The sequence below is a fragment of the Lethenteron reissneri genome, unplaced genomic scaffold (genome assembly GCF_015708825.2).
Source record: "Lethenteron reissneri isolate LAM-NWPU_2019-01 unplaced genomic scaffold, ASM1570882v1 scaffold_1639, whole genome shotgun sequence".
NCBI lineage: Eukaryota > Metazoa > Chordata > Hyperoartia > Petromyzontiformes > Petromyzontidae > Lethenteron > Lethenteron reissneri.
Window position 1 is genome coordinate 3,182,970 of NW_026891376.1, and position 12,500 is coordinate 3,195,469.

Genomic DNA, 12,500 nt, shown 5'->3' on the forward strand with positions numbered 1-12,500 from the left:
ACAACAACAACAACAACAACAACCGCCATTCGCCACTAAGTGGCGGTGACGTCACCACGATGCTTGTGCCAGGCCAAGTGCACCTTGAGGCCACGTGAAGTGTCGAAAGCCCGCTGGCAGGAGGTCACGGGGCAGACCCAGCAGGTGCCACGGGTCGACTGACCGAGATGACCGAGATGACTGGCTGATGCACCACCTGTGCCCCCTACTGTGCCAACTTGCTGTGCTTTAGCCACCCGGCGCTCCGCTCGTTGTTGTGAGCGTCGCTCCTCCGCCCTCCGTTGTTGTTGGAGGGCGACTGCCTCCAACTGCCCAGTAGCGTCCTTCACGAGCCTCCTCCACTGAGGCCGATCTTGACACCGCTGGTACCAGTCATCGGCAAGTCCACTCAGCTCCACGTCCTCCTGTACCACATCACTCCATCTCTTCTCCAGCCCGTGCCGCGCCCGTCTAGCCCCCTCGATCCGGCCGAACAAAAGCTGTTTAGGCATGCGGTGGCTGGGCATGCGGGCTACATGACCCAGCCAACGCAGCCTTGCCTGCCGGAGGAGCTCACTGATGGGACTTTGCCCAGATCTTTCAAGGATTTGTGAGCTCCTCACACAATCCAGCCTGGTTAAACCCAGGATGGATCGTAGGCAGGCCAGCCTAAATGTTTCCAACCGGCGAAGATGCTCCACCAGGGGGGTCCACGTCTCGCAAGCGTAGAGAAGGGAGGGAATGACCGTGGCCGAGAAGACCTGAAGCTTCGTGCGGAGCGACAGACCAGGTAGCTTCCACACAGCGTTACGCAACCGATGAAAAGATATTGCCGCTCGACTGATTCGGAGTGAGACCTCTGCTGATAGACTGGAGCCGGTCATAAGCACACTGCCCAGGTATGGGAAACTCTCCACTCTCTCCACAACTGCCCCATCACCAATTGGGAGTTGTGGGGGTGGAGTGTCCGATGGTACAAAATACCCAGGCAGGTGCTTGGTTTTGGTGGGGCTGATGGTAAGGCCCCACCTCTTAGTGGCACGCTCCAGTCTCAGCAGCAGCGTCTCCAACTCCTCTTCTGAATGAGCAGCTATTACCAAATCATCGGCATACATAACGTGGTTGACCAATAGGGAGCCATCCCTTGATCGCACCCGGGCGTCGATCAGCCTCCCATTATATCTGTACCAAACGGAAATTCCCCCGGTACAGCTATTGAAGGCTTCACGAACTACGCGGTCAAAATAGATGTTAAATAATGTGGGAGCCAGAGGACATCCCTGTCGCACCCCAAGGTGTACAGGGAAAGGCTCCGACTCCCGGCCACGTAGTTTTACCCGGGCCCGCTCACCATCATGAAGGTCCTTAATGATCGTGAGCAGAGGGTCAGGGACTCCGAAAGCACGAAGAACAACCCAGAGCCCAGTCCTACTGATGGTATCATAGGCCTTGACCAGGTCAATAAAGCAGAGATGTAGGTCTTTTTGGAATTCCCTACACCTCTGCTGTAGCAGACGGACAGAAAATATGGCATCTGTGCAGGACCGCCCTTTCCTGAAACCGCATTGGGGCTCCGCAAGCCCCTCCTCAGCGTGCCTAGCAAGGCGATGTTGAATAATCCTTGCCAGGACCTTACCCGGCACACTGAGGAGTGAGATGCCCCTGTAGTTGTTACAGTCGGTACGGTCCCCCTTCTTAAAGAGGGGGACCACCAGGGCATCCTTCCAGTCCTGCGGAACCCGTCCAGTGGTCCAGACTGTTGTTATGATGTCATATAGGGCAGTCTGTGCACAAACGCCACCCTCCCTCAGCATTTCGCTTGGGAGATCATCTCTGCCCGGTGCCTTCCCTGGTCTCAGACTCCTGGATCGCCCTCAGTACTTCCTCAACAGCTGGCACCTCAGCCAGCCACTCACAGGGGGTGACCTCTTCCAATATTTGAGGCACCGCAGCCTCAGCAGGGTTATCACCACTTTGTGCCATGATGTTTTCCTGGCTGAGAGAATTTCCCTCCCCCAGGACCTCACAGAAATGCTCAGCAAATCTGCAAACCTGTTCCTGGGGGTCGGAGATTGGATCACCGTTTTTTCCTCTAATGATGGTAATAGGTGTGGCGCTGCAGGTTACTTTTTTGATGGAGTTAAATAGTGATTTGTGATCACGGGCCACTGAGGCAGACTCCATCTCCTCAGCAACCCGCGACCACCACCCATCCTTACAGCGCCTTACGGCTCTCCGAACTTCTGAGCGAAGGCTGCGGTAAACCTCCTCATTCTCTGACGTGGGATGCTGTAGGCGATGAGAGTGGGCCTGTCGCTTTTTCTCAATTAACCTGAACACCTCCTCTGTCAGCCAGGGTTTCTGGGGAGGTCTGGACCGCGTACCCAAAGCAGCCATTGCAACTGCATGAGTCAGAGTCCTTAAACCCCATTTCCCCTCGACATCAGGAGGAGTGGGGGACGATGCCAACCCCAGCCGCAAGCGATGATGAAATTCTCGCTTGCAACTTTGATCAGCTAACTGAGACCAGGCCACTTTTGGTTGGAATGGGATCCTGGGTGTACACCCACCACCGGAGTGGAAGAATGGCAGGCGCATCTTACAGATGACTAGTCGATGGTCAGAGGACAGATCAGCTCCACGGTAGGTCCTGGTGTCAAGGACATGGGCTCGCATCCGCTGGTCCGTCACTATGTAGTCCAGCAGATGTTCTTGCTTGGACCCGGCATGTATCCATGATGTTGTGTGGATGCGCCGATGCCGGAAGAGCGTGTTGGTAATTACAAGCCCATGGGCTGCACAAAAATCTAGCAGCCTCCTACCGTTATTATTGAGCTGATCTGGCCCATGCCTTCCAATCACTCCAGACCAGGTGTCAGCATCATGACCAACTCGGGCATTGAAGTCACCCAACAAGATGACTCTGTCCCGAGTGGCCACTTTAGCCAGCACCTGTGACAGGAGGTCATAGAAAGCGTCTGACTCATCGGCTTTGCCTGCATCCCTCCACGGATGTTCGTCTTCGGTGGGGGCATAAGTAACCACGACCACCACTCCTCGCCTCTGGTTGATGGGAAGGCGAGCCCAAAGTATCCTGGGGCTTACAGCTTCCCACACCTCACCGCCACGCTCCCACGCCCCCTTCATTCTTTTGTTCAGAAGAAGAGCCACACCCTGTTGTTTGGCAGTCTCCTGCCCCGAGTAGAGGACTGTCCACCCCTCATGGTGGCAGGAGCCAGAACCGGTCCACCGGACCTCCTGAATGCCACAGAGATCCAGGCGGTACCGGTCCAGCTCCCGACAGAGAAGTGGCAGCCTCTCCTCCGCAGTGAGCGTTCGAACATTCCACGTGGCCATCCACACACACACAGACACACACACACACACAGACACACACACACACACACAGACACACACACACAGACACACACACACACAGACAGACACACACACAGACAGACAGACACACACACACAGACACACACACAGATAGACATGTCAGTCAGTAAGTCAGTCACTCAGTTAGTCACTCAGTCAGTCTCTCAGTCAGTCACTCACACAGTCACTTAGTCACGCAGTTAGTTACTCAGTTAGTCACTCAGTCACTCACACACTCACTTAGTCAGTCACTCAGTCAGTCACTCACTCACTCACTCACCCACTCAATCACACACTCACTCAGTCACTCAGTCACTCAGTCACTCAGTCACTCAGTCAGTCACTCAGTCACTCACTCACTCAGTCACTCAGTCAGTCACTCACTCACTCACTCACCCACTCACTCACACAGTCAGCCACTCACTCAGTCACTCAGTCACCCACTCACTCACACACTCACTCAGTCAGTCACTCAGTCACTCACTCACTCACACACTCAGTCAGTCACTCAATTACACACTCACCCACCCACTCACTCAGTCAATCATGATGATGATGCTACTTCTACTGCCGCTACTGATGATGCTGATTATGCTGCTGATGATGATGCTACTGATGCTGATGATGCTGCTGCTGATAATGATGACACGGATGCTGCTGCTGATACTGCTGATACTGATGATACTGCTGCTGATGATGATGCTGATGATGCTGACGATGATGCTGCTGATGATGACACTGATACTGACGATGCTGATGATGATGATGGCACTGATGATGATGCTGATGATGATGATGCTGCTGATGATGATGACGATGATGATGTTGACACTGATGATGATGACACTGACACTGACACTGCTGATGATGACACTGACGATGACGATGATGACGATGACACCGATGATGATGATGACGATGATGACACTGGCACTGATGATGATGCTGATGATGATGCTGCTGCTGATGATGATGACGATGATGATGTTGACACTGATGATGATGACACTGACACTGACACTGCTGATGATGACACTGACGATGACGATGATGACGATGACACCGATGATGATGATGACGATGACGATGATGACGATGACACCGATGATGATGATGACGATGACGACGATGACGATGACACTGATGATGATGATGACGATGACGATGATGACGATGACACCGATGATGATGATGACGATGACGACGATGATGATGATGACGATGACGACGATGACGATGACACTGATGATGATGATGACGATGACGATGATGACGATGACACCGATGATGATGATGACGATGACGACGATGATGATGATGACGATGACGATGATGACGATGACACCGATGATGATGATGACGATGACGACGATGACGATGACACTGATGATGATGATGACGATGACGACGATGACGATGACGATGATGACGATGACACCGATGATGATGATGACGATGACGATGACGACGATGACACTGATGATGATGATGACGATGACACCGATGATGATGACGACGACGACGACGATGACACAGATGATGATGATGACGATGACGATGACGACGATGACACAGATGATGATGACACCGATGACAATGACGACACAGATGACGATGACACCGATGACGATGACGACGATGACACCGATGATGATGATGATGATGACGATGACGACACAGATGACGATGACACAGATGATGATGACGACGATGACACCGATGATGATGATGACGATGACGATGATGATGATGACACAGATGATGATGACGACGATGACACAGATGATGATGATGACGATGACGATGATGATGATGACACAGATGATGATGATGACACAGATGATGATGACACAGATGATGATGATGACGATGACGACGATGATGACACTGACACTGACACTGCTGATGATGACACTGATGATGACACTGCTGATGATGATGACACTGACACTGCTGATGATGATGCTGATGACGATGACGACGACCTCCCACCTCGGCGTCGCCGCCCCTCTGACTCTCCTCTCCGCCCTCCAGCTGCTGCTGATGATGACACTGATGATGACACTGCTGATGATGATGACACTGACACTGACACTGCTGATGATGATGCTGATGACGATGACGACGACCTCCCACCTCGGCGTCGCCGCTCTTCTGAGTCTCCTCTCCGACCTCCAGCGGCGTCACGAAGTTGCACACCGGGTTCCTCTGCCGCGTCACGTCTGACAAAGACAAAGAGACCCCCAGGTAGCCTCCAGCAGCAGCAGGGGCAAGTGCTGTCAGTAGCAGCAGCAGTAGCAGCAGCAGGGGCAAGTGCTGTCAGTAGCAGCAATAGCGCCCATAGACACAAAGCTCCCCCAGGTAGCCTCTAGCTGGAGTAGGGGCAAGTGCTGTCAGTAGCAGCAGCATCGCCCATAGACACAAAGATCCCCCAGGTAGCCTCTAGCAGCAGCAGGGGCAAGTGCTGTGAGTGGCAGCAGCAGCGCCTATAGAGACAAAGCTCCCCCAGGTAGCCTCTAGCTGTAGCAGGGGCAAGTGCTGTTAGTTGCTCTGCCGCGTCACATCTGCCAAAGACAAAGAGCCCCCAGGTAGCCTCCAGCTGTGCAGCAGGGGCAAGTGCTGGGAGTAGCAGCAGCAGGGGCAAGTGCTGTTAGTTGCTCTGCCTATAGACACAAAGACAAAGAGCCCCCAGGTAGCCTCTAGCTGTAGTAGGGGCAAGTGCTGTCAGTAGCAGCAGCAGCAGCAGTAGCAGTAGCGCCTATAGACACAAAGACAAAGAGCCCCCAGGTAGCCTCTAGCAGTAGCAGGGGCAAGTGCTGTGAGTAGCAGCAGCAGCATCGCCCATAGGCACAAAAAAAAGAGCCCCCAGGTAGCCTCTAGCAGCAGTAGGGGCAAGTGCTGTGACTAGCAGGAGCAGCAGCGCCCATAGACACAAAGATCCCCCAGGTAGCCTCTAGCAGCAGTAGGGGCAAGTGCTGTTAGCGAGCGCCTTGCTAACCGCTACACTACCACAGACACACACAGACACACACACAGACACACACACACACACAGACACACACACACACACACAGACACACACAGACACACACACACACACACAGACACACACACACACAGACACACACACACACAGACACACACACACACACAGACACACACACACACAGACACACACACACACAGACACACAGACAACAACAACAACCGCCATTCGCCACTAAGTGGCGGTGACGTCACCACGATGCTTGTGCCAGGCCAAGTGCACCTTGAGGCCACGTGAAGTGTCGAACGCCCGCTGGCAGGAGGTCACGGGGCAGACCCAGCAGGTGCCACGGGTCGACTGACCGAGATGACCGAGATGACTGGCTGATGCACCACCTGTGCCCCCTACTGTACCAACTTGCTGTGCTTTAGCCACCCGGCGCTCCGCTCGTTGTTGTGAGCGTCGCTCCTCCGCCCTCCGTTGTTGTTGGAGGGCGACTGCCTCCAACTGCCCAGTAGCGTCCTTCACGAGCCTCCTCCACTGAGGCCGATCTTGACACCGCTGGTACCAGTCATCGGCAAGTCCACTCAGCTCCACGTCCTCCTGTACCACATCACTCCATCTCTTCTCCAGCCCGTGCCGCGCCCGTCTAGCCCCCTCGATCCGGCCGAACAAAAGCTGTTTAGGCATGCGGTGGCTGGGCATGCGGGCTACATGACCCAGCCAACGCAGCCTTGCCTGCCGGAGGAGCTCACTGATGGGACTTTGCCCAGATCTTTCAAGGATTTGTGAGCTCCTCACACAATCCAGCCTGGTTAAACCCAGGATGGATCGTAGGCAGGCCAGCCTAAATGTTTCCAACCGGCGAAGATGCTCCACTAGGGGGGTCCACGTTTCGCAAGCGTAGAGAAGGGAGGGAATGACCGTGGCCGAGAAGACCTGAAGCTTCGTGCGGAGCGACAGACCAGGTAGCTTCCACACAGCGTTACGCAACCGATGAAAAGATATTGCCGCTCGACTGATTCGGAGTGAGACCTCTGCTGATAAACTGGAGCCGGTCATAAGCACACTGCCCAGGTATGGGAAACTCTCCACTCTCTCCACAACTGCCCCATCACCAATTGGGAGTTGTGGGGGTGGAGTGTCCGATGGTACAAAATACCCAGGCAGGTGCTTAGTTTTGGTGGGGCTGATGGTAAGGCCCCACCTCTTAGTGGCACGCTCCAGTCTCAGCAGCAGCGTCTCCAACTCCTCTTCTGAATGAGCAGCTATTACCAAATCATCGGCATACATAACGTGGTTGACCAATAGGGAGCCATCCCTTGATCGCACCCGGGCATCGATCAGCCTCCCATTATATCTGTACCAAATGGAAATTCCCCCGGTACAGCTATTGAAGGCTTCACGAACTACGCGGTCAAAATAGATGTTAAATAATGTGGGAGCCAGAGGACATCCCTGTCGCACCCCAAGGTGTACAGGGAAAGGCTCCGACTCCCGGCCACGTAGTTTTACCCGGGCCCGCTCACCATCATGAAGGTCCTTAATGATCGTGAGCAGAGGGTCAGGGACTCCGAAAGCACGAAGAACAACCCAGAGCCCAGTCCTACTGATGGTATCATAGGCCTTGACCAGGTCAATAAAGCAGAGATGTAGGTCTTTTTGGAATTCCCTACACCTCTGCTGTAGCAGACGGACAGAAAATATGGCATCTGTGCAGGACCGCCCTTTCCTGAAACCGCATTGGGGCTCCGCAAGCCTCTCCTCAGCGTGCCTAGCAAGGCGATGTTGAATAATCCTTGCCAGGACCTTACCGGGCACACTGAGGAGTGAGATGCCCCTGTAGTTGTTACAGTCGGTACGGTCCCCCTTCTTAAAGAGGGGGACCACCAGGGTATCCTTCCAGTCCTGCGGAACCCGTCCAGTGGTCCAGACTGTTGTTATGATGTCATATAGGGCAGTCTGTGCACAAACGCCACCCTTCCTCAGCATTTCGCTTGGGAGATCATCTCTGCCCGGTGCCTTCCCTGGTCTCAGACTCCGGATCGCCCTCAGTACTTCCTCAACAGCTGGCACCTCAGCCAGCCACTCACAGGGGGTGACCTCTTCCAATATTTGAGGCACCGCAGCCTCAGCAGGGTTATCATCACTTTGTGCCATGATGTTTTCCTGGCTGAGAGAATTTCCCTCCCCCAGGACCTCACAGAAATGCTCAGCAAATCTGCAAACCTGTTCCTGGGGGTCGGAGATTGGATCACCGTTTTTTCCTCTAATGATGGTAATAGGTGTGGCGCTGCAGGTTACTTTTTTGATGGAGTTAAATAGTGATTTGTGATCACGGGCCACTGAGGCAGACTCCATCTCCTCAGCAACCCGCGACCACCACCCATCCTTACAGCGCCTTACGGCTCTCCGAACCTCCGAGCGAAGGCTGCGGTAAGCCTCAACATTCTCTGACGTGGGATGCTGTAGCCGATGAGAGTGGGCCTGTCGCTTTTTCTCAACTAACCTGAATACCTCTTCTGTCAGCCAGGGTTTCTGGGGAGGTCTGGACCATGTACCCAAAGCAGCCATTGCAGCTGCATGAGTCACAGTCTAAAACCTCGCCCATTTACCCTCGACATCAGGTGGAGTGGGGGGCGATGCCAACCCCAGCTGCAAGCGATGATGAAATTCTCGCTTGCAACTTTCATCAGCTAACTGAGACCAGGCCACTTTTGGTTGGAATGGGATTCTGGGTGTACACCCACCACCGGAGTGGAAGAAAGGCAGGCGCATCTTACAGATGACTAGTCGATGGTCAGAGGGCAGATCAGCTCCACGGTAGGTCCTGGTGTCAAGGACATGGGCTCGCATTTGCTGGTCCGTCACTATGTAGTCCAGCAGATGCTCTTGCTTGGACCCGGCATGTATCCATGATGTTGTGTGGATGCGCCGATGCCGGAAGAGCGTGTTAGTAATTACAAGCCCATGGGCTGCACAAAAATCTAGCAGCCTCCTACCGTTATTATTGAGCTGATCTGGCCCATGCCTTCCAATCACTCCAGACCAGGTGTCAGCATCATGACCAACTCGGGCATTGAAGTCACCCAACAAGATGACTCTGTCCCGAGTGGCCACTTTAGCCAGCACCTGTGACAGGAGGTCATAGAAAGCGTCTGACTCATCGGCTTTGCCTGCATCCCTCCACGGATGTTCGTCTTCGGTGGGGGCATAAGTAACCACGACCACCACTCCTCGCCTCCGGTTGATGGGAAGGCGAGCCCAAAGTATCCTGGGGCTTACAGCTTCCCACACCTCACCGCCACGCTCCCACGCCCCCTTCATTCTTTTGTTCAGAAGAAGAGCCACACCCTGTTGTTTGGCAGTCTCCTGCCCCGAGTAGAGGACTGTCCACCCCTCATGGTGGCAGGAGCCAGAGCCGGTCCACCGGACCTCCTGAATGCCACAGAGATCCAGGCGGTACCGGTCCAGCTCCCGACAGAGGAGTGGCAGCCTCTCCTCCGCAGTGAGCGTTCGAACATTCCACGTGGCCATCCGCAATGGTTTTTTGTTGTTTCTGGAGGAGCCCCGAGTGTGAAGATTCAATCTCCTGGCTCCACCAAATGAGGTTTGGCCAGGAGACGTCATAAAAGCCTGACCCCCCGGGGCCTCCGGCACAAGCTTATTAGTTACCGGTTTATGTTTAGTTCAAAGTTTACTGGTGGTTAATTGAAGGTGGAGGGGTTACCAGCCCCTCGCACCCGTCCAGAGCCCCCGTTTAGCCGCTGTGGTGGTCACACACAGACACACACAGACACACACACGCACTGTACACACACTACACCCACTGTAATACGCACGCGTGTGTACAGTGTGTGGGTGTGTACAGTGTGTACAGTGTTCGTGTGTACAGTGAACAGTGTGTACAGTGTTCGTGTGTACAGTGTGTACAGTGTTCGTGTGTGCAGTGTGAACAGTGTGCGTGTGTACAGTGTTCACAGTGTGCGTGTGTACAGTGTGTACAATGTACAGTGTGTACAGTGAGGGGCCTCACACTGCAGGTGCCAGGCCCGCCAGATCGCGTTGTTGAGGCGGATTTTGTCCTTCCACAGCAGACGCAGCCCCTTGAACGTCTTCCACTTGGGAGACACGAGCTTGCCGCTGGGACACACGGAGACACACGGGGAGACACACGCGGAGACATGGAGACACGGGGAGACACACGGGGACAGACACCAGCTTGCCGCTGGGACACGCGGAGACACAGGGAGACACACGGGGACAGACACCAGCTTGCCGCTGGGACACGCGGAGACACGGGGACAGAGACACAAGGAGACACAAGGAGACACAGGGAGACACCAGCTGGCCGCTGGGACACGCGGAGACACGGAGACACGGGGACAGAGACACGAGGAGACACATGGAGACACCAACTTGCCGCTGGGACACGCGGAGACACGGGGAGACACACGGGGACACATGGAGACACAGGGAGACACACGGAGACACAGGGAGACACAGAGAGACACAGAGACACCCACTTGCCGCTGGGACACGCGGAGACACGCGGAGACACGCGGAGACACACGGAGACAGAGACACCAACTTGCCGCTGGGACACGCGGACACAGAGAGACACACGCGGAGACAGGGAGACAGAGACACCAACTTGCCGCTGGGACACGCGGAGACACGCGGAGACACACGGAGACACACGGAGACACCAACTTGCCGCTGGGACACGCGGAGACACACGGAGACACACGGAGACACCAACTTGCCGCTGGGACACGCGGACACAGAGAGACACACGCGGAGACAGGGAGACAGAGACACCAACTTGCCGCTGGGACACGCGGACACAGAGAGACACACGCGGAGACAGGGAGACAGAGACACCAACTTGCCGCTGGGACACGCGGAGACACACGGAGACACCAACTTGCCGCTGGGACACGCGGACACAGAGAGACACACGCGGAGACAGGGAGACAGAGACACCAACTTGCCGCTGGGACACGCGGAGACACACGGAGACAGAGACACCAACTTGCCGCTGGGACACGCAGAGACACACGCGGGGAAAGGGAGACAGAGACACCAACTTGCCGCTGGGACACGCGGAGACACACGGAGACAGAGACACCAACTTGCCGCTGGGACACGCGGACACAGAGAGACACACGCGGAGACAGGGAGACAGAGACACCAACTTGCCGCTGGGACACGCGGAGACACGCGGAGACACACGGAGACACACGGAGACAGGGAGACACCAACTTGCCGCTGGGACACGCAGAGACACACGGAGACACACGGAGACACGCGGAGACACACGGAGACACATGGAGACAGGGAGACAGAGACACCAACTTGCCGCTGGGACACGCAGAGACACGCGGAGACACACGGAGACACACGGAGACAGGGAGACAGAGACACCAACTTGCCGCTGGGACACGCGGAGACACACGGAGACACACGGAGACAGGGAGACAGAGACACCAACTTGCCGCTGGGACACGCAGAGACACACGGAGACACACGGAGACACACGCGGGGAAAGGGAGACAGAGACACCAACTTGCCGCTGGGACACGCGGAGACACACGGAGACACACGGAGACAGGGAGACAGAGACACCAACTTGCCGCTGGGACACGCAGAGACACACGGAAACAGGGAGACAGAGACACCAACTTGCCGCTGGGACACGCGGAGACACACGGAGACACACGGAGACAGGGAGACAGAGACACCAACTTGCCGCTGGGACACGCAGAGACACACGGAGACAGGGAGACAGAGACACCAACTTGCCGCTGGGACACGCGGAGACACACGGAGACACACGGAGACAGGGAGACAGAGACACCAACTTGCCGCTGGGACACGCAGAGACACACGGAAACAGGGAGACAGAGACACCAACTTGCCGCTGGGACACGCGGAGACACACGGAGACACACGAGGACAGGGAGACAGAGACACCAACTTGCCGCTGGGACACGCAGAGACACACGGAGACAGGGAGACAGAGACACCAACTTGCCGCTGGGACACGCGGAGACACACGGAGACACACGGAGACAGGGAGACAGAGACACCAACTTGCCGCTGGGACACGCGGAGACACACGGAGACAGGGAGACAGAGACACCAACTTGCCGCT

At 55.4% G+C, this 12,500-nt stretch overlaps 1 protein-coding gene across 1 annotated transcript in view; it reads right to left on the bottom strand.

Annotated features, from left to right (window-relative positions):
• The window catches only part of LOC133363011 (MLX-interacting protein-like), a 36,939-nt gene that overhangs the window by 14,940 nt on the left and 9,499 nt on the right, over positions 1 to 12,500 (bottom strand). Inside the window, exons 2-3 of the mRNA XM_061582016.1 lie at positions 10,380 to 10,486; positions 5,494 to 5,579 (exon numbers count right to left, since the gene is read on the bottom strand). Of these exons, the coding sequence (XP_061438000.1) occupies positions 5,494 to 5,579; positions 10,380 to 10,486 (193 nt within the window). The remainder of the gene's footprint in view (positions 1 to 5,493; positions 5,580 to 10,379; positions 10,487 to 12,500) is intronic.